Source organism: Amaranthus tricolor, chromosome 12, assembly GCF_026212465.1.
Source record: "Amaranthus tricolor cultivar Red isolate AtriRed21 chromosome 12, ASM2621246v1, whole genome shotgun sequence".
NCBI lineage: Eukaryota > Viridiplantae > Streptophyta > Magnoliopsida > Caryophyllales > Amaranthaceae > Amaranthus > Amaranthus tricolor.
The window spans coordinates 3,639,940-3,659,022 of record NC_080058.1 but is presented as its reverse complement, the minus strand read 5'-3'; the positions used below and the strand labels follow the sequence as shown (position 1 = coordinate 3,659,022).

At 33.8% G+C, this 19,083-nt stretch overlaps 2 protein-coding genes across 4 annotated transcripts; one reads left to right on the top strand and one right to left on the bottom strand.

The window, feature by feature from the left end:
• Positions 1-415: 415 nt before the first annotated feature.
• Positions 416-13,498, bottom strand: LOC130828870 (non-specific lipid transfer protein GPI-anchored 14-like). Of its 3 annotated transcripts, XM_057694895.1 has the most exons (6): positions 9,023-9,207; positions 7,654-8,784; positions 6,885-7,104; positions 2,491-4,634; positions 1,581-1,679; positions 416-837 (listed from the first exon to the last, which is right to left on the bottom strand). In XM_057694895.1, the coding sequence occupies exons 4-6, from the start codon at positions 2,822-2,824 to the stop codon at positions 692-694; spliced, it is 579 nt and encodes a 192-aa protein (XP_057550878.1). In that variant the 5' UTR covers positions 2,825-4,634; positions 6,885-7,104; positions 7,654-8,784; positions 9,023-9,207; the 3' UTR covers positions 416-691. The 3 variants fall into 3 exon arrangements, with proteins under 3 accessions (XP_057550878.1, XP_057550877.1, XP_057550879.1); XM_057694894.1 differs by having other exon boundaries at positions 2,491-7,104; XM_057694896.1 differs by lacking the exons at positions 7,654-8,784; positions 9,023-9,207 and adding an exon at positions 12,978-13,498 and having other exon boundaries at positions 2,491-7,104.
• Positions 13,499-15,186: 1,688 nt separating this feature from the next.
• LOC130797140 (uncharacterized) lies at positions 15,187-18,935 on the top strand. Its single transcript, XM_057659622.1, has 8 exons — positions 15,187-15,670; positions 16,202-16,307; positions 16,763-16,855; positions 16,990-17,185; positions 17,301-17,479; positions 17,786-18,018; positions 18,393-18,562; positions 18,675-18,935. The coding sequence occupies exons 1-8, from the start codon at positions 15,349-15,351 to the stop codon at positions 18,840-18,842; spliced, it is 1,467 nt and encodes a 488-aa protein (XP_057515605.1). The 5' UTR covers positions 15,187-15,348; the 3' UTR covers positions 18,843-18,935.
• The last annotated feature ends 148 nt before the right edge of the window (positions 18,936-19,083 follow it).

Here is a 19,083-nt window from a genome sequence, read left to right as displayed (position 1 = left end):
TGACTTTTTTTGACCAAAAACCTGTTCCCACTTACTACTGCAAACAAATGGTTAATCCTGTTTGACCAGGTCTCTTCTGTTCGCAGTTAGTAAGTGGAAACAAAGCTTTTGACTTTTTTTGACCAGTCTCTCTTTGTTCGCGGTTACTAACTGCGAACTGAATTGAACCTGAGCTCTGAGGATAGAGGCGCTTATAAATGAAAATAAGTTCATCCGTGTCTTATTATGTGCCTTTTTTTGATAAATAATCTTATCTATTTCAAATTGTCACACCAAATTAACACTCCTATTAAAGACAACTCATATTCATTAATAGAGCCTAGTTTACTAATGGACTCGAAACTCAGAATGTGTAATATTGTGTATTATGTGAAATATGAAATGAAAAACTTATCATCTTCTAAAAAGGCATGAATCGAATCACAAGCTACTTGTTTGCCTCTTAAAACAATCAAGAGCATTTCTTGATCAAGATTCAAAACTAACAAAAGATAAAATGGTAGTATTCTTTTACAAAAGATTAAGACTTTAGTAACCTGTGCGTGAGTTGTGAGGCTGTGACTATAAATTATTATAACTCAGATCCTTTTGGAAACAAGACATATTCATAAGATTAAGTACATAATACAGTAAGATAAATCTTCAAGTCCCATGGGGGACACAACATAATGAGTGCAAAGACTAGATCATGCTAAAATACTAGGTGTGAAACAAAACACCAAAGCAAGACTCCATAAAGCATTTGAGCAATTAATCTTCTCTTGCCTGGTGCACTGTTTTTCGCAGCAGTTTCCTTCGCGCTGGCCCCTCCTCCTCCGCCGTCACTAGTAGGCTTAACTGCGAACAACATCACTGACTCAATATCTGATAGAATATATAACATATCTAGGGCTACAACCATCTGCTTAAAGCTTTTGGTTGGGTTAGTTCTTTAGTATTATTTCACCAATGTTCCAAAGTATGAACTATGGTAGAATGAGAGAACTTCCAAAATTTTCATTTCCTAAATTTGTAGTTAAAAGTCACAACTACAAATTTCAAATCCTTAACTTCGGAAGACTAGACACAATACTTTATCAGCTCTTCTTGTATGGGACCGCTTCACCATGAGATGAATTCTAAGTGATCACTCTAAAATTGTAAATGATCACTTTAAAGTTGTTATAAGTAATTACTTTAAGACAGTAAATATACATTGGACCAACCTAATAGAAGTAGTCTCATCATGAGATTGTCTCATATGAGAATTTGTGGTACTTTATTTTGGACCAAAGATACAAAGATGATCTTTTGTAAACAAGCCGAATCTAATACTCGAAAACTTATCCAAATTGATCTAGATCTCCGAGTTGGAGTAATAATAATAGTAATAAATCACCAGAGATTAACAAAAATATATTTGCAGTCTAAAAGGAAGTGTGAGATTATTTGGCCAACCATCACACTGAGAAGGTTGCATATTTATTTTTCCATGATGCTTTTCTGAAAAACCTCAATATTTGTGTACAGAATTCTTTACGGCAAATATTCGCCAAATTAAACAAATGAGGGGAATCAAGACGAGTATACAAGTAATGTACCAGTTGAAGTGGCTGTAGTGCTGCTGGCTGGAGCAAGAGCTTTAGCAACATCGGTGAACACCTTAGCCTCTGGAGAATTGGGTGCCAAGTGTAGAAGAGCTGGATCACAAAAACAAAGCATCAAACATTGCTTCATTCTATAATGTATCTGTATGATTTTGTATATGCTCATTGACAATAAAAATTTTATGTCCATTTTATCGGAGCTAAAAAAATATAAATAGGTGCACTTCGGGTTGCATGTATCGACTCTCCAAACCTCATTTAGGTGGAATTTCACTAGGGTGATGATGGAGTGCTCTCATAAGCAAGGATATTCATGGGGAATTAAGGGTCGACGTGTCTAGGACATGACCTGAGTGGCCGAGTCCTTTAATTAAATTTAAATATCCTACTAATATTGAAGTATATAACATATAATATATAATACCACCAAGTTAGTTCTATACACATATAGGAACGAGTGTTCGGTGCATCCTTTTGCTATTATTCAGAATCGCCCCGGTCATGAATGTATCCCTAGACTTTCTACAAATAGTGAAACATCAGATTTTAATATTTGGAACTCAGATATCAAACACAGCTGTTAATATTGGATGTTAGCAAGATTTGCAGAAAGACATAATAAGACTCCTCCCATTCCTAGTGCAGAAAATACAAAATGATCCAATCAAAAAGACAAAAACAGTCTTATTATCCTCTGCTCAACAAAATATTTTATCAAAATTCTCTTTAAGGGGATTATTCTTTATTACAGGCTTTCCAAAACATATGGAGTAGGTCTCTTAATGAATAAAAACTAACTTTTCTCGTAAAAAAAACCATATGAGCAGTAAATCGAGCTAAGATATGAAAAAAAATGCTAAAATAGAAAAAAAGAAGCCATAACCATGAATTTGGGAGTTGTTACCTGGGCAATCATTAACGCTAGCAGGTGAATGACAAGTTGCAGGGAGAGTAAGAGCTAAGGTAGCATTGATCTTCAAGCCAAGGCTAGGATCATCACGATCCTTAACCAGAATACAAACACATTTCCTGCTCTCTTTAAGAACTTGTTTGAAACCAGCGCAACAATCTGGTGTAGGAGCTTTGGCCTGACCACTAACATAAGGGAGACAAGTTGCAAGCCCAACTAATTGACTTGCACACTCTTGTTTATCTTGATTTATGTCACCATAACACAACGTTACAAGTAGAAAAACTAGAATGGAAAATAAGCTTATTTTTCTGTGAGTTTTAGCCATTGTTAATAATATCAGGAAAAGAAAACAAAGGTAAAAAGGACAGGAAATAAGGTCAGAGGCATAACACTCTTGAGCTTTTTGTTAGTGGGGGTGATCAATGCTCGATGGGGCTTGCTACTTTATAAGTGTGGGAACAAAGCTGAGCCAAGTGACCCATGACAGATGGCAATAAGAAGGGAACAGTGTGGAGAAATTATAAAAGCATTAAATGTTGTGGACAATTTGATTTTTTTTTTGTCTATGGCTTTAAAAAAAATTGCACAAGTAGAGAGAGCAATTTAAAGATTGGATCTTATAGCTCAATCCTAGAAATCAGAGCCTATTTTGAATTCAATCTGAAGGATCAATAGGAGTTCTTCCCGTGCAAGAAAAGAGAAAACTGAACTAGATTCATTTCACAAAGATTTTATCAGGCTGATAATTGTAACAAGTATTCAATTTATTTTCATTCTCCAGTAATATACTTTTTCTGTTTCATTATACTTGCCACGGACAATAATATTTTTCTATTAAACATATCACTATCAGTTACAAGTACTTCAGAACGAAGGAAGAGTTTATTACATAAACTTGGAATTTGTGTTGTGTTGCATTGTTGTGGTTTCTGCCGAAGTGGGTCATATGTCTGGCATAAGGTCGCAACCAGTAACAGGCTGTGCCGTGCTATCTCTCCTAGAAGTGTGAAACTATGCCACGTAATACGCAAAAAATTTCAACCCTATCAATTAAATAAAAACAAATAAATAAAGATCCATATCACTTAATTTAAATTTTATCAGTGCCTCGGCAAGTGTGGTTGGGAAATTATTAGTGTTATGGATGACTATCTAAAATGACACTAAACATAAGATAAAGACAGTTTGGTCTCCACTCCCCACATCTGATATTATTCCTATTTTTTATATATTAGAATTTATTCTGTTATTTAGATTCGGATACTTAAATTTGACTTAAATACTTGTAATAGTTTTTCATAATTCTGGCCACAAAATAAAATATCAGAGTATTAGACTAATATGATTATATCGAGGATCAACACTAAATATTAAAAATAAATGAAAAATACTGATAACATACACAATTTGTCTCTTTAAATCTTCTACTAAAAATAACGTTTTTCCTTGTGACTTTCAGTAAGAAACTCAATGCAACACAAGATAAGATTTTCTACTTTTCAAAAGTCCACAAAGAGTGATTTTGTATTTCCTTCAGTGCAATCAACAGGAAAGTATTACTACTATATACATTAATGGGACCCACTTAAAAATGATATGATTCACACCACTCAGTTGGCAAAACAGAAAACACCTTATTGTCAATTGTTCATCATAGCATGACACAAATATTCAGTATCTAAGGTAAGCTACTTTTCAAGCATTTTTTCTTTTAGGGAAAGCGGTGGAAGGGGTAGGTAATGGGTTAAATGAGGAGTTAAGAACCATAATCTCAACAATAATCCATATTCTCTTTAAGTAAACCACTATGAATTAATTAGTTGTCAAATACCTTTCTCCTTTCCTTCCTTTTCAATTGGGTTAATGTGAAAACATCCATCTTCAATTCCCGTATCCAACATGATTTGTTATGGATTATTTCATTTATCTCTTTGAATTTGTTACATTACAATCAGCGTAATATAACAAATTTAAAAGGACACAATAGCATGATGGCTAACGTTCTCGCAAGCTATTAAAAATACGTACCTCAACCAATTATAAAGGAGCAAAGGCATTCGAACAATCAGTATCTGTGTTGTTCTAACTCTTTGTTTACCTCAACTACCGCATTAGATCATCACAATCGCAAGATACTTGAACATTATACAGACATTTTGAATTTGTATAAGTTAATATTCATATCATAAGAAGTTAACATAATTAGTTACAACACATAATAAATTACAATTTAAAGACAAGTTTTAAAATATATTTCGAATATAATGATATAAAATACAAACACCACACAATATTACTTTTCTTAAAAAAGCTAAGCACCCAAAATAAATCTAGTCCTAAAAGTTGTTGTTGAGTCAAGAACCAAATCATCAATTGGAGATGACGTGTTTAAGCACTTGTTGTGCAAGCAATGGCTTGCATTGATGAGGGTATTGATGAGTAAGCAAAGGCTCACATATGCCAAGAGTTTGATGCAAATAAGGGTGAAGAAAATGCGCTCAAGTAAGCCTTAGGCTACTTGATGAACAAGCCAAGTAGCATCAAGCAAGCAGTAGGCTTTCAGATGGTATGTTCAACTGAGCAGATGAGTTGCTCGGTCAAGCAAAGCTATCAAAACCATATTAGCTAGTAGTGAGTATATTACAGAATTCTAATTTAAGCTCTCTCTGACCTCTTGGGTTTACAAAAGACGGTTCAAAAGTCGGAAGGACTAGGATGTTGAGTGCAAGCATCTTTTTGTTCTATGTTGTTAGAACCTTTGTGAGAGAAATTGTGCTTGTATTGTGAGTAAACTCTATAGGAGTGTAAACCAAACTCTAAAGAGTGAGTTTGAGAGTGTGTAAACTTAATGTAATTGTGGAATTAACATCAAGTTAAATAAATCTTTTAAATTGGAGGAGGCTACTTTGTGTTATTTTTTATTAACATTGTTAGTGTGTGTATTTGTGTCGACTCTGTTTTTCTCTCCTCTTTTCATCTTCTTCACTTGTGTGTGTCTGTATTCACGACAGTTGCTAAAATCTTTAGCATCATCCAAGCTAAGTTTTGTTCTATCTATTTCAAGGTGCGCCGTATTTGAACTTCCTATGACAGATTTAATTGATTTTGAGTTTTTGACTAGGTCATTTAGTGGTTTGTAATTCATTTACAAACTAATTGTCCATCAAGCACCACCCCTAAATGCAACAAAATTGTTGAAGTTAGACTAGTCGATACATTCATTGATTGATAAACTCGGAAATTTGAAGCAGGATAAGGGCAACAAAGCTAATGACTTAATATTTACTAATATAAAAAGGAACAACTCGCTTTAGGCAAAAAGTGGCTAAAATCACAATAACACTACATTTAAAATACTCCTTCAATAGTTAGTCCGGTAGAATTTGCAACATATTCCCAAAAAGCTTTCCTAGGTGGGATTTTTGCATACTAAGTGAAAGGTGAGATGTTTAGTTTCTAAGAGCTTTTTACATATTAAGTCTCACCTAAAAAGAAGAAACATATTCTAAAAAAACAACACAAAACCTTTAGAAAAAAGAAGAAACTTATACCAAAAAAAAACAACATAGAACCTATAAAAAAGGGAGGGGGGGCTGTCAAAAGAAGAAACATATACTCCCTCATTCCTTATGAAAAAGTATCATATGACTAAAATATATGAGAATTTTTTGAGTTATATAGTGCTTTTTCATAGGTCAGAGGGACTAATAAAAAAACTACATTGAACCTTTAGAAAAAGAGAGGAGGGCGTCAATGGTACCCTTGACTTGATTCCTACAATTTGTTTTTTACATGCTTTTAATACATCATTCCCTGTTAGTTATCTAAATATAGAAAGGCGTTTTTTATCAATTCACAATTCACATCAAGCAATTAAGTTAAAAACTAGAGCATATATATATACATATATTATATATATATGCATTATTCCAAAGCAGTACAAGACCTTCCATTTACAGCCTGCACGTCCTCTCATTTTTCACCACCATTTGATACAAAAATTTATAACATGGGGGCTACGGTTATCTATATTTAATGATAAGAGGGTTAACAGTTGGGAAACGTTTCATTAAATAAGCAACTGTTATCATATGCCCAATCATGAATGATTTTCCCAACTATTCATTCTCATCATAGCTGGAGCAGCACTACAACACATTTAATTCCAGTACTAGCCTATTTTTAGATTTTAGTTATAATATTTTTTCCATATAATCAAGGGTTAGTCAGAGACTATTTTTGATATTACAAGTGTAATTCATGTATTTGGACCTTCAAATCTCACCTAGAAGGAACTTAATGGCGTTTAAATAATAGAACATTATGGCTGAATCTAACTCTGAGTATGATGTTATTTGAGTCCAAGAATAAATGAATGTGTTTACCTCATTCACTGTAGGTGGTAGTTGCCAGGCTGCGAAGATCGCAGTAAAGGACATTGAGTGGGTCATAGAGTCATGACTTTTACTAGTAAGGTGATTGTAAGCATACACTTGCTGTTGAATAATGTTGTCAAGTTGCCTGTATGACTGAATCTCATTACCATATAGTACCGGGAATTGATCAAGGATGACCACAACTCCAGAAGCAAAGAGTTAGAATTATCTGAAATAAATAACAAAAATGTGTCAAATATCAATTGTCATTTTTACACATACAGTTAACAGAGTGCACTGTAATATGTGATAAAAGTAATAAATGAAGAATAATCCATACTACTAAATGAATAGAGTTATTATAGTATATCCAATTGTCAAACACCCAAGGTTCAAAATTAACGAAAAACAATGAAACATGATTTCTATGTCAATATTATCCATTTTACTAATCTTATCAGATTGAATATACATATATATATATATATATATATATATATATATATATATATATATATATATATATATATATATATATATTCACACCCATTTTAAATTTACATATATTGTAGAACGTTCTATTCAAAATTTCTAGTTTTTTCGTCACTAGAAGTTAATCTGTATCAAGAGAATGGAAGTGTGTAATAAGGAATATATACCCTTGTTAGAATGATAAATGTCTAACAAACACTTAAAAAAAACAGGAGATAAAATAATTATGATCGAGTTGTCTATCAACAAGACAGCATAACGAGAAATGCCTCCAAAAGATTGTTACCAAGCATCATCATCGTTATCACCGTATTCAGTATATCTCGCACATAGAGACTATGATGAGGGTTTGGAGAGGGTAGCCTGCGAAGACCATACGCTTATCAAGTGAGAAAAGGAAGTTTCAGCAAGTGAACCCCTAGGCTCGAGGATGACTTGCAAACAAAAACAAAAAACCCAAATCATGTAACAGCATAGGCAAGACAAATAACAAGACAAGACATGACAAAACAAGTTATAAAAACCAATAACATAAACAAAAGAAATATAAATAATCATAAAGACACAAACAATAATCATACAAAAATAACCCAAGAATAGTCTAGGACATGAATAACAATCAAGGCAAGACAAATAAAAAGATTGTAACCAACATTGAAAGGAATCCTTTCATATCATTAAAATCCTCACGAACCCAAAAATATAGCATGCAAAGGTAGATAACGTATTAATGTGCAGAAAATTGTGATTTTGTGGAAGCATTGCGTGTTATACAGGATTTTATCCAATTATTGTACAATAGCTAGTAGGGAGCAGCAAGTGTAAAAACAAAGAATATCTGCTAAAAGGCATATATGCCTCTTATGGGAGGCAATCATGTTGACACATAGTAAAAACTGGAGAAATTAAAGTATTCTGCACCAGTTTTAACTCTTACAGACCAATTTATTCTTAGTACAAGCACCTCACAGACTACAACAGAATTGCCAAAGCTTCCAAGCAACTTTCAAAATGACAAAAGTGCGAGGATTAGAACATGGAAATATCCCAATGTGAGCTGGCTCCCAACTAGGCAGTATTTCAAAGTCGAATGTACGCAACCTCATTATAATAACAAAGGTTATTTTCAGCTGACCCTTGATTGCAATCATCACCAATAACTTCACATAAAATAAGAGGTGCAAATGATTTTAGAACCATTTAATTATAGTTCATTATGATCCGATATGAAAGAAACTAAAAACCATTGCTCCATCGAGAGTGGACATGACTAGAGTACAAGAAAGAATACGATAAAAATTTGAAAGCAACTACGACTGCCACAAAAATAATAAACAGATCTTAAGTAATTTTCTATCACCAGTAACACATGAAGTCATTTTGAGTGTGCTGATTGCCGACACACAGTTTTCATCACCTGAAACAAATGATGAATCTCTATCTCTTAGAAAAGATCGCAAGAACCAAAAATGACCAAGAAAAAGAAAAGGGAAAAAGCAATTAAGACAAAACCAACTGAGAAAACAATGTCAGTGCAAAAGCAATAAAATGCAATGCAGTTTAAACGGACAGAAGAATGTCACTTATGCCCCATTGAATTCTTCCACATTATCAATACTAAAGACCAAGAATTCAGCAATTACTTTAGACTTAACTGGTCAGTGGTCATAAATCAGTAGATTTAATTCATGCACTAAGGTACTAGCGCAACACTTCCTCCGGTATCATTGTGATGTTTGCCCAATGGAGAGGGGGCAATGAAGGCTAAGAAATAGACTTGTCTCCATGGGTTTGATCAGTGAATGATATTATAACCAGCAAAAACATGAATGATGTTTAAATCTTCTGCAAATTTAAAGAGTGAATTATTCTGCAGCCACAATATTAAGCAGGAGGCTAAATGAAACAGGTTATCTACTGAAGAGAATGAGAATGCAATATGTATACAGGAAATAACTTCAGATAAAATGTCAGATATACATAGACCAAATATATATATATCATGATAGAAACTAAATAGCATCAGTCTGAACTCTGAAGTCTGAACACAAACACATACCACATAAAAAGCTGCATCTTGGAGACAGAATAAAAAGGAAGGAAGTTATATTCCAAAGCAGACAATCTATCTAGGAAAATAGTCAATAGGTGATGCCCTTTATAGCATGGCTGGAGTCCACCTTTTATTCAAATGTTAGTTGGTGCTGTATCTTCCGCAAGGAAGGTATTTTTCTCATGGTGCATGCATAACAATATACACAAATTGTGTGCAGGGAGAAGATAATTAATGCTACCTAACTAAATTATTAGTAAAGTATTTATCCCGTAACTTAAAATTATTAGTAAACTCACTCATTATATCATGCACGCTTCTTATTTATGTGAAGCTACACATGATGTTTGCTACCAATGGTCAATCGGAAAAAATCTCTTGATTAGTGTTTCACTAACAAGAATAAGGTTGCGTACATCCGACCCTCCAAACTCCCACCTTAGATGGAAGACACTTAATGGCATTGGGGTAAGGGAACGTTGTTGTACCATATGTTTTACAAACTTCATTTTACAAAAGCTGTCATTCACCAAGAGCAGTACACACAGGAAAGAAGGTTGACCGGTTGGCCCTCCATCATCACTACAACCAAATCAGTGCCTGGTAGTAAAAGACGTTGATCATTGAAAATGCAACAGCATTACGGCTAAAGATTAATGCTAACAAGGGCGGTTAACCAATCACATTCAACACAGAAATTGAATCAAAGCTCATGATGCCTTTGTTCTCAAATGAAGGATAAACATGACACAAAATGTACCCAAACCAAAGTAACTTTATTCACAATACATAACTATAGATTTTCATGTACTGTAGTGTATCAAATGTATACCATCAATAAAGATAACAATTGGATGATGATCTCTGGCACTCACTCAGATGTAAGAAAATCAAAAAAAAGGAGTGTATGCTACTACTAGACCATGTTGATCTCCAAGTATACAAACAGAAAAATAAAGCACATTACTGTATTTTGAGCCAACGCACACATACATATCAAATTGAACTGGAAATTCCAGAGTTGGAATGACATGAAACAAGTAAAATAAAAAATACATGGTCTAATATGTGTCTCTAATAAAAACAAGCACCAAAGTTCTATACAACTAAAACCACTACTGAACCACACACGCATACACAACTTTTTGATTGTAACTAGAAAGGATAACAATTCTAAACAAACGATGATTGCATGGCCAAAACCTTCCATGTTGAAGTTCAATGGATTAAAAAGAACATCAAAATTAACCTAATGTTTCAAACAAATCATAATCGATGGCAAAGTAAGGGGGCTAACTTACACATGAAACCTGACCCCAAAAGTAACATATTACTCCTCTAATAAATGGTGGTCCTTAAACCTGAAACCTAGCTTCCAAAAATGACTTACATCCTTATTAAATAAAAAGAATGCTGTTAGAATATTGACAGCAAAAGTATGTGTATGACAAACCCATATTAGCAAAAAAGAGAAATTTTACACTATACAACATATCTGGTAAAAGAAAATGAGGATGATAACAACATAGAAGCGACCAGCGATGCTATATAAGGAACTCTTGGTCTAATCTTTAGGAGGGAGTATATATAAATGATGATACGAGTCATACTATTAGGTTTCCTTTTATGCTTGCTTGAGTTAGTAAAATACAAACATCACACAAAAACTTTTCAAAAGTTCCTCAATCTCTTTTGTTCAAGTGATTCTTGTTTTGCCACTTGTTAACTAGGGTACCAGGCCAGGTTGTAGGACTTTGACTATAGCTAGTACATAATAACAGAAGTAGTTTCCTCTTTATTACATTACTTTCAACAAACCATCTCTAAAATCATACCGCAATCAAACCACGTCTCCATCCAGTGGTCTTCATAGTTCAGCCAACTCATACAAGAAAAATAATGTAAGTCCCCCATAAATGCGAGGGTCAGATCACAAAAATAAAGAAATAAAATGAGGACAGACAAGTTTTTTTGGTATCATATGATATTTTGTAATTTGAGAGTGAGATCACAAAAATAAAGAAAGAAAGAAACAAAGCCTTACATCAACCACAAATAATTTGTACTTCTTATATAAAATTATACACAGTTACAACTAGATACAAACTTAATCAAAGACTCACTTTTGCCAACACCTATAATGGTGTTAGCACACACAATAGAATACAAAACACAAATATAGCTCTCTCTAACTCTAGTGTTTGCACTCTCTTCACAATGGTTTAGGTATTTGCATTAGCATTCCAAACTCTTGCATCTTTGGTGGTGCTCCCTTCCCACTATACTCTAGAGCTTCTCTTGGAGTAAGATTTAATTCACCAAGTTCCACACTTCATGACACTTCAATCACTAGCTTCAAGAGGCATTCTACGAGATTTCAAAGATCATAAGAAACATTCCTCGAATATTCACACATGCTAGGCGCAAGACTTGATGTTCTAACACCGCTTGCTCATCCGAGTAGTCAAGTACTCGTTTGAGCACAACTAGTGCTGGTTAGAGCGACGTTTGATCTTTTTCGAGCAGCACTCCACATGAGTCACCCAACAACATTCTCAATCCACACAGCACTAGTCTAAGCAATTGGCATCTGCTATTCATAGCCTTGCCCAACCATTTGGCAAATTCGAGCACTCCTTACACTGGTTTTGTTACTTGGCATTTCAATTTTCTCCTCAAGACCAAATATATCCCTTCTCAAGCGCTCATTCTTGAATCCCTCAACCACTCAACAGTCAAGGGAATCATTCCTCAAAGACCCTAAAATCTTGCATGCATGCTAGCCACAGGTGACAGGACCCCATGTTTAGGCAAAGCTTGCTTGTATGAGCAAGGTTTAAACTTGTCGAGTAGCACTCCATGTGAGTCACAACAACATGCTTGAGCCATTCTCATGCTCGTCCGAGCATTCCTTCAAATGGTAGAGTTACTTAGCATTTCACGGACGTCGATAATAGAAGTACCAAATTTAAAAAACTGAAAATAAGTTGTTTATTATGATAGTTCTGTATTGTTATCGTATTCTTTCAATATCTACTAGTAATTTGTTCTCTCACCGACTTTTTTTCTAGACAGGTTAGTGTGTGTGTCTGGTATATGAAACAATGTTGTATAATTGCACAACTAATAACTAAACTATGTCTAAACATCATATTATAAACAGAAAATATAAAAACCAACACATCAAAAACTAATACAATTACATATCCTTTGAGAGATTGATATTTGCTGAGGAATTGACTTTGGAAAACAAATCTTAAAATACTTCTAATAACTTTACAAATGAAGTTTCAGAAGTTACTATAAAACCAATAGATTTAGCACCGTAAATATTGCTGACTGCAAATTTAGTGGATAATATATTTCAATCAGATACAGCCTACAATGTTGACAAAAGATCAACAACGAAATAACTGTCAATCCTCCATTCAATTCTAGCCTAAACCTATTTAACTGCGTTTCCCGCCAATCAAAGAAATGAAATTCAACATTAATAAAGGAGACCGAAATTTAATCAGTATAAAAAAATCAAAATTATCAAGTCTAGCAAGTGATACCTTAGATGTTTCAGCAATGGTGAAATGAATCGTCGTCGTCGATTAGCTTTCCACAGTTACATCGATCAACAAATTTCTGCCCCTCCCATGACCTTACTTTCACTTTAAACTTCAAAGGATCCATATAAAACTTGAACAAACTAAATAAGGGCGTAATTTTAGAGGTTTATCCCAAAATAATGCCCCAATAAACTAAATATCCTAAATTAGTGTCGCCTATTGTTTAATTTTCCATCTATCATTCACAGATTTTTTTAGTTAACTGATTTTATACATTAAAATTGTTGACGTTCATGCAAGTCGTACGCTTACCTATACCTATAAGCGGAAAATTTACTTCCTTTTCCACGATTTATAAGGTAGGATGAGATGAGAGGAAAGATAGGTGAATTTCAAGTCTATGATCAATCTTGAAGAGTGATATTTGTTTCTCCATTCAAACAAGATTCGATTTTTTGGGATAATCATAACTATCATCATGAGCTTCATAACCATTATTACAAGTTTATCAGCTTGAGAAATAGACATAAATATTATCTCAGAAAAAACTTTTGTAGTAAAAAAACATACAAATAAATAAATATATATAAATAAATAAATACATATAATTAAATAAAAGGAAAATTTTACGTGGTAATTCTAAAGTTTTGAGTTTTTCACATGGTAACCAAAACTTTTAAAAAATTCAAACGGTAACCATGAGGTTTACCAAATTATTTCACCATAACCTTTTTACACGTAAAATATTAGCAAATATTAATTTCGAAGCTTAAAGGTTGTTGTACTCTTATTTATGCGACTCACCATTTTTAATTCCATCAATTTTAACCTTTTTTCCTCAAAATATAGACTCTAACTCTTCCATCTTTCATCTATATTACACTGTTTCCCCCAAGATGATTTGAAATGGTGATTTGGATGAAAAATGGTAGAGTTAAAAGTTTATGTTTTGGGAAAAAAAGGTTTATGGAATTTGAAATGATGAGTCGCATAAATAGGCGTACAACAGCCTTTAAGTTTCGAAATTAACGTTTGCTAACGTTTTATGTGAAAAAAAGTCACAGTGGAATAATTTGGTAAATCTCAGGGTTACCGTGTGAATTTTTTAAAAGTTTTGGTTACCACGTGAAATACCCAAAATCTCATAGTTACCATGTGGAATTTGCATAAATAAAAATATCTAGGTATAAACAAATAAAAGAATGCTATGTAAAAAGGCAAAGGCATAAACAAGATCATCCATTGGTAAGCGAATGAGTTTTACTAGTCTAAGACATGAATAAAGTCCCTCCAACTACCCCAATCTCAAGTCAGGTCTTCAGAGAGGTGTAAGTTATGTAAGTCATTCTATATTTGTTCCTCCCACGTTCTATGTTTTCCTCGACTTCTCTTACCCTCTATTATGATGTTTTTGATCCTCCTTATAGGGGCGTCAAAAGTCTTTCTCTACATATGCCCAAACCATCTCAATTTATTTTCACGCATTATCTTTGTAGAAATAAGGGCAACCTTTAGTTTCTCTCTAAACTTATGGTTTCTGATCATATTCATTATTGTGTTAGCGCACATCCACCTCAGTATACACATTTTTGTAACTTTCATTATATGTTCAAAAGTCTTCTTTATAGACTAACATTTTGTCTCATACAGTAAAGCATGCTTGATTGCAACTCGGTAAATTTTACCTTTTAACCTACTTGGAAACTTCCTATTGTAAAGTACCCTGATGGCTGCTCGCCACTTGAGCCAACCCACTTGTATTCATTGAGTAACATCTCCATCAATCTCTCCATTGCTATGATAATCGATCCCAAATACTTGATTTTTATCTTTGATTTGACTAGAGGTATTTATTTAGTTCATTAATTCATTTCAATTCAAAAATTTTAAAGCGATTCAAAATTAATTTATCCTAACCAAATAACCGTTGACTTTCTAAATTCTAACATTATCTTCACTTGAAGCTTCGTATGGAGCAACAAGAAAACCTAATAAAAATCACGGAATTGATTACCTCCAAAAAATTGAAAGAAAAAAGTCTAACATTAGACTGATTATATGTACGTCTTTTTATTAATATTACAACAAGATAATGTACTTCATTTATGACTATTAATTCATAATTAGTTTTTAATTTATAAATTAAAGTATAATAAAGTTTAATTTTATTTAATTCGTAAAAACTTAAAATTATCAAAATTTTGAAACTCAAAAAATATTGAATTATCAATGAAGAGGGAAATCACTAAACAACCAAAGAGTCAAACCATTGAAACCTTCTTCCACAACTCACAATTCCACCATTATTATCCCATGAAGAATTTGTAGTTAAGGTCCCATCTTTGATTTCTGCACTGTAATCTCCATTCCAATGCAAGAGACAAACAACACAAGAAAAATCCTTAAATATGCTATTTCATCAAGAATTCTTCTCATAACCCTAATTATTCTATGGAGATCACTCCTTAACCCTTATGATACTTCTGCATCCATAAACCCTAATTGTCTTTCCTATTCTTCTCAATCTACAAAACCCCCAATTTTATTACCTTCCATTTCATCCGCCATTGAAGATAGTATTGTTTGGGATTCTGTTTACTTCGTTCGAATTGCTCAATGTGGCTACGAGTACGAGCAGACTTACGCCTTTTTCCCTCTTTTGCCTATTCTCATTTTCCTTCTTTCGAATTCAGGTTTTGAACTTTTCTTTATCGTTTTTGTTCTAAATTTATGTTCCTCTCTGTATTCATTGACCTTCAATTTATCGTTTTACCGGCGAATCCAGGATATTAAGAATAGTGTGGTTGGAACAATCATCACTGTATATGTGCTGCAATTACGAGTATATCTTACCCAGTTTAGTATTTAATAGGGTTTTTAATCAAGCGACAGCGGGTCATTGCCTAGGCCTAGGATTTAGCATTGCTTGTTGATTAGATGATTAATTGAAGGTTGATTTAGGTCTTTTAAAGCTTGTTATTGTAAATTCCATGGAAAAATGATACATTTGTTCTTTTAATCATTTTTGGTGACCAATCATATATCTGTATTGCCTATTGGGTAGATGTGATTTATGCACTGTTTTGTGTACCTGATATGTAAGTATGAATATATATGTATGATCATTGATACTTCCGTTTAGAGCGATAGAGCAAAAATATCTGAATGTTTATCTAATTTACTCTCTTTTCTTTTCCCTTCAATGCTTGGGGCGTTCAAGATAGTTTTTTGGCCGTTGATTCCGATAATTGGGTTTAGAGCTGTGCTGGGTTTATCAGGTTATGTGATCAGCAATGTTGCTTTTGTACTTGCTGCGCTCTATTTTTACAGGTATTCTATTTCCTTGATTACTCATTTTGTAGCTTATTAGCTTAAGATTACTGTAAATGCTGTCATTTTCTCCATATTTGAATTAAATGAAATGAACACTTCAAATAATTTTTTTTCGGGGTAATTGATCGATTTAGTGTTGTGATTGATTTAAGCTGTGTTTGGGTTGGTGAAACCCCCTAAGCAAAGTATTGTTAGCTCAAAAGGCAATGAACAATGGTATTGCTTTGCGTGACCAGAGCATTGCTTCTGCAGTTTATAGAGAACCTATTTTTGTTTGGAAAGTAAGTCTTTCGGTGGATGAGTTGTGAACATGTGACTGTCGTTTTAGTAGAATTAGTCTTGGCCTTGGGCAATGGGCTGGAATAAGTAGCTATCATAATTAATGGGTTTAATGATACAAGTTCTTTCTTCTATATGTTATTCATGTTTTGTGTCATGTGGTTTCCTGTCAGGCTTTCAGTTGTCATTTTAAAGGATCCAGATGCTGCATTGCGAGCATCCATCTTGTTTTGCTTCAATCCAGCTTCCATATTTTACTCATCAATGTAAATTTCACTGCCTGTCAGTTGTAAGCTTACGTTTCATTTATTAATTTAACTGATGTTGATTAAGAAGTTATGCTTCAACAGTTCTACATATTAATCCATCTTATCTTTTCTCACTTTATTTTGATATGCAGTTATACAGAAAGCTTGTATGCTCTATTATCCATTGGAGGCACATACCTCTTGATGTCCGGGGCAAACAATTTTTCTGTTGTATTGTTTGCTCTTTCTGGTTTATCGAGGTCAAACGGAGTGGTTAATGCTGGGTATTATGGTTTTAATGCCCTTCACCTGTCTTATTATGCCATGTATGTGAAGAAGCGCGCTTATGTAAGCATTTGCTATATGCCTACTGTTTACTATCTCGTTTAAATCCTGCAGACTGCAGAATAAAGAGTTTATGATGGGATACCCTAATTACTTTTGTTCATTCCGTTGTTTTCAGTTGGTTCTGCAAGTTCTTTTAGCTGGAGCTTTGCGATGTATCTGTATCTTCATTCCCTTTTTAGCGTTTCAAGCATATGGCTACTACAATATCTGTCATGGACGCAATCCTGATGAGATGAGGCCTTGGTGCAAAGCCAAGGTTCCTTTATTGTATGGCTTTATACAAAGTCATTATTGGTATGCTATCTCCTTTTGCAACCATTTTTCACTGATCTTCGTTTACTCAACTCTCTGAATCTATATTTCCAGTTTTTTTTTAAGATTATAATGATTCTTTGTATGATCCACATAATAGTTGTATTCTATATAACTTTCTGAGTATCTACGGAAGTCATAGATTAAACTTATTATCACAATAATGTATGTAAGACTGAATTCTTTGTTTGAACTTTGAATGATAGCTTTGCACCTAGATTCATATTATGTTCAAGGTTTATAATTTAGTTTCGCACCTTAACTGGTATGCATATCTCCTTATTTCAGGGGTGTTGGCTTCTTGCGGTACTTCCAATTTAAGCAGATACCCAACTTTCTGCTGGCATCTCCTGTTCTGTCTTTGGCATTCTGCTCAATCCTTTCTTACTCGAAAGTTAATCCAAAGAGCTTCTTTTCACTTGGTCTTGGAGCTGATTTAAAGAAAAAATATTCGCCAGCTTTCCAACCTTCCGGAAGGGAGGAGCCACTGAGCGACGATCATCTCTATGTGACTAGGCAAGGTATTATAAATTCTCTGCTATTGCTTTCCAGATCGCTGAATATAATATTTCAATGCTTTATTTGAATGTTTATATCTAATCAAGTTCATCAGCTCTTGTTCTCTGAAAACTGCTTGCTTTACAACATTCCATTATGTTACTCCAATATCATTAAGTGGCTCCCACCTAAGCGGGTTTAAGGGGTCGGATGAATGCAACCAGACCCTTGTTAGTGATAATAAAAATGTTGTTTTCGATTGACCCTAGGTAGCAATTATCATCTGTAACTTCACATAAATAAGAAGCACACATGATTCAATAAACCAGCTGGAACTTTTTGGTTAGGAAATATAAATTTTGCCCCGTTCATGATCGACCATTCCAATATGTTACAGATGCTGTAAATTTGAGGCAACGGCAAAAGTCCAAGACACAGGTGACATCTTTAAGCCCTTCAGAAAGTCAGGTCTCAGTCAAGGCTGGATATTATTCGGCAGATGTGCTTCCTTTCATTTATCACTTGAGCTTCATGACAGCCATGGCCTTCTTTGTTATGCACGTTCAGGTGACAAGCATAAAGATTAGTTTAAATTTAAGTAATTTAATTTCCAATCATTCAAGGTTACGGCATGTCATTCATCTTCATAGTTCGATTGTAATGTTTTAACAATATGCAGGTTGCAACTCGATTCTTGTCTGCTAGCCCTCCTGTGTACTGGTTTGCCTCTGACCTGATGAAATCTGCCGGAAAGAGTCGGAGATGGGCCTTCTTAATATGGGCGTATGCCGCCTGCTACATCCTTCTCGGAAGTCTTCTTTTTTCAAACTTCTATCCATTTACTTGATAATGAATTAGGTGTATCATAGAAATTTATGCGCCTTAAATTAAACTCTTATCAAATTTGTGCAACACTTTGTATCTTGTAATTTCAGAAAAATCTTCTTAGTTCCTTGCAATAGGGCAGCTACTTCTATCTAGTTTTTGATTATACTCTTTGAGATACAGTTCAGACATTAGCATATTATTACTTGTTACAATTTACATCTATTACAATTCATACTTCTTTTTTATATGAGCGGATATAT

What these genes read in the sequence shown, in the direction of transcription:
- LOC130828870 (XM_057694896.1), bottom strand. Translation starts at nt 2,824, where the DNA reads ATGGCTAAAACTCACAGAAAAATAAGCTTATTTTCCATTCTAGTTTTT. An exon ending in TAGCGTTAATGATTGCCCAG is followed by an intron (nt 1,680 to 2,490) that starts GTAACAACTCCC and finishes TTTGTGATCCAG; the next exon opens with CTCTTCTACACTTGGCACCC. An exon ending in CACTACAGCCACTTCAACTG is followed by an intron (nt 838 to 1,580) that starts GTACATTACTTG and finishes TGTTGTTCGCAG; the next exon opens with TTAAGCCTACTAGTGACGGC.
- LOC130797140 (XM_057659622.1), top strand. Translation starts at nt 15,349, where the DNA reads ATGCAAGAGACAAACAACACAAGAAAAATCCTTAAATATGCTATTTCA. An exon ending in GCTGCGCTCTATTTTTACAG is followed by an intron (nt 16,308 to 16,762) that starts GTATTCTATTTC and finishes GTTTCCTGTCAG; the next exon opens with GCTTTCAGTTGTCATTTTAA. An exon ending in TCTCTATGTGACTAGGCAAG is followed by an intron (nt 18,019 to 18,392) that starts GTATTATAAATT and finishes AATATGTTACAG; the next exon opens with ATGCTGTAAATTTGAGGCAA.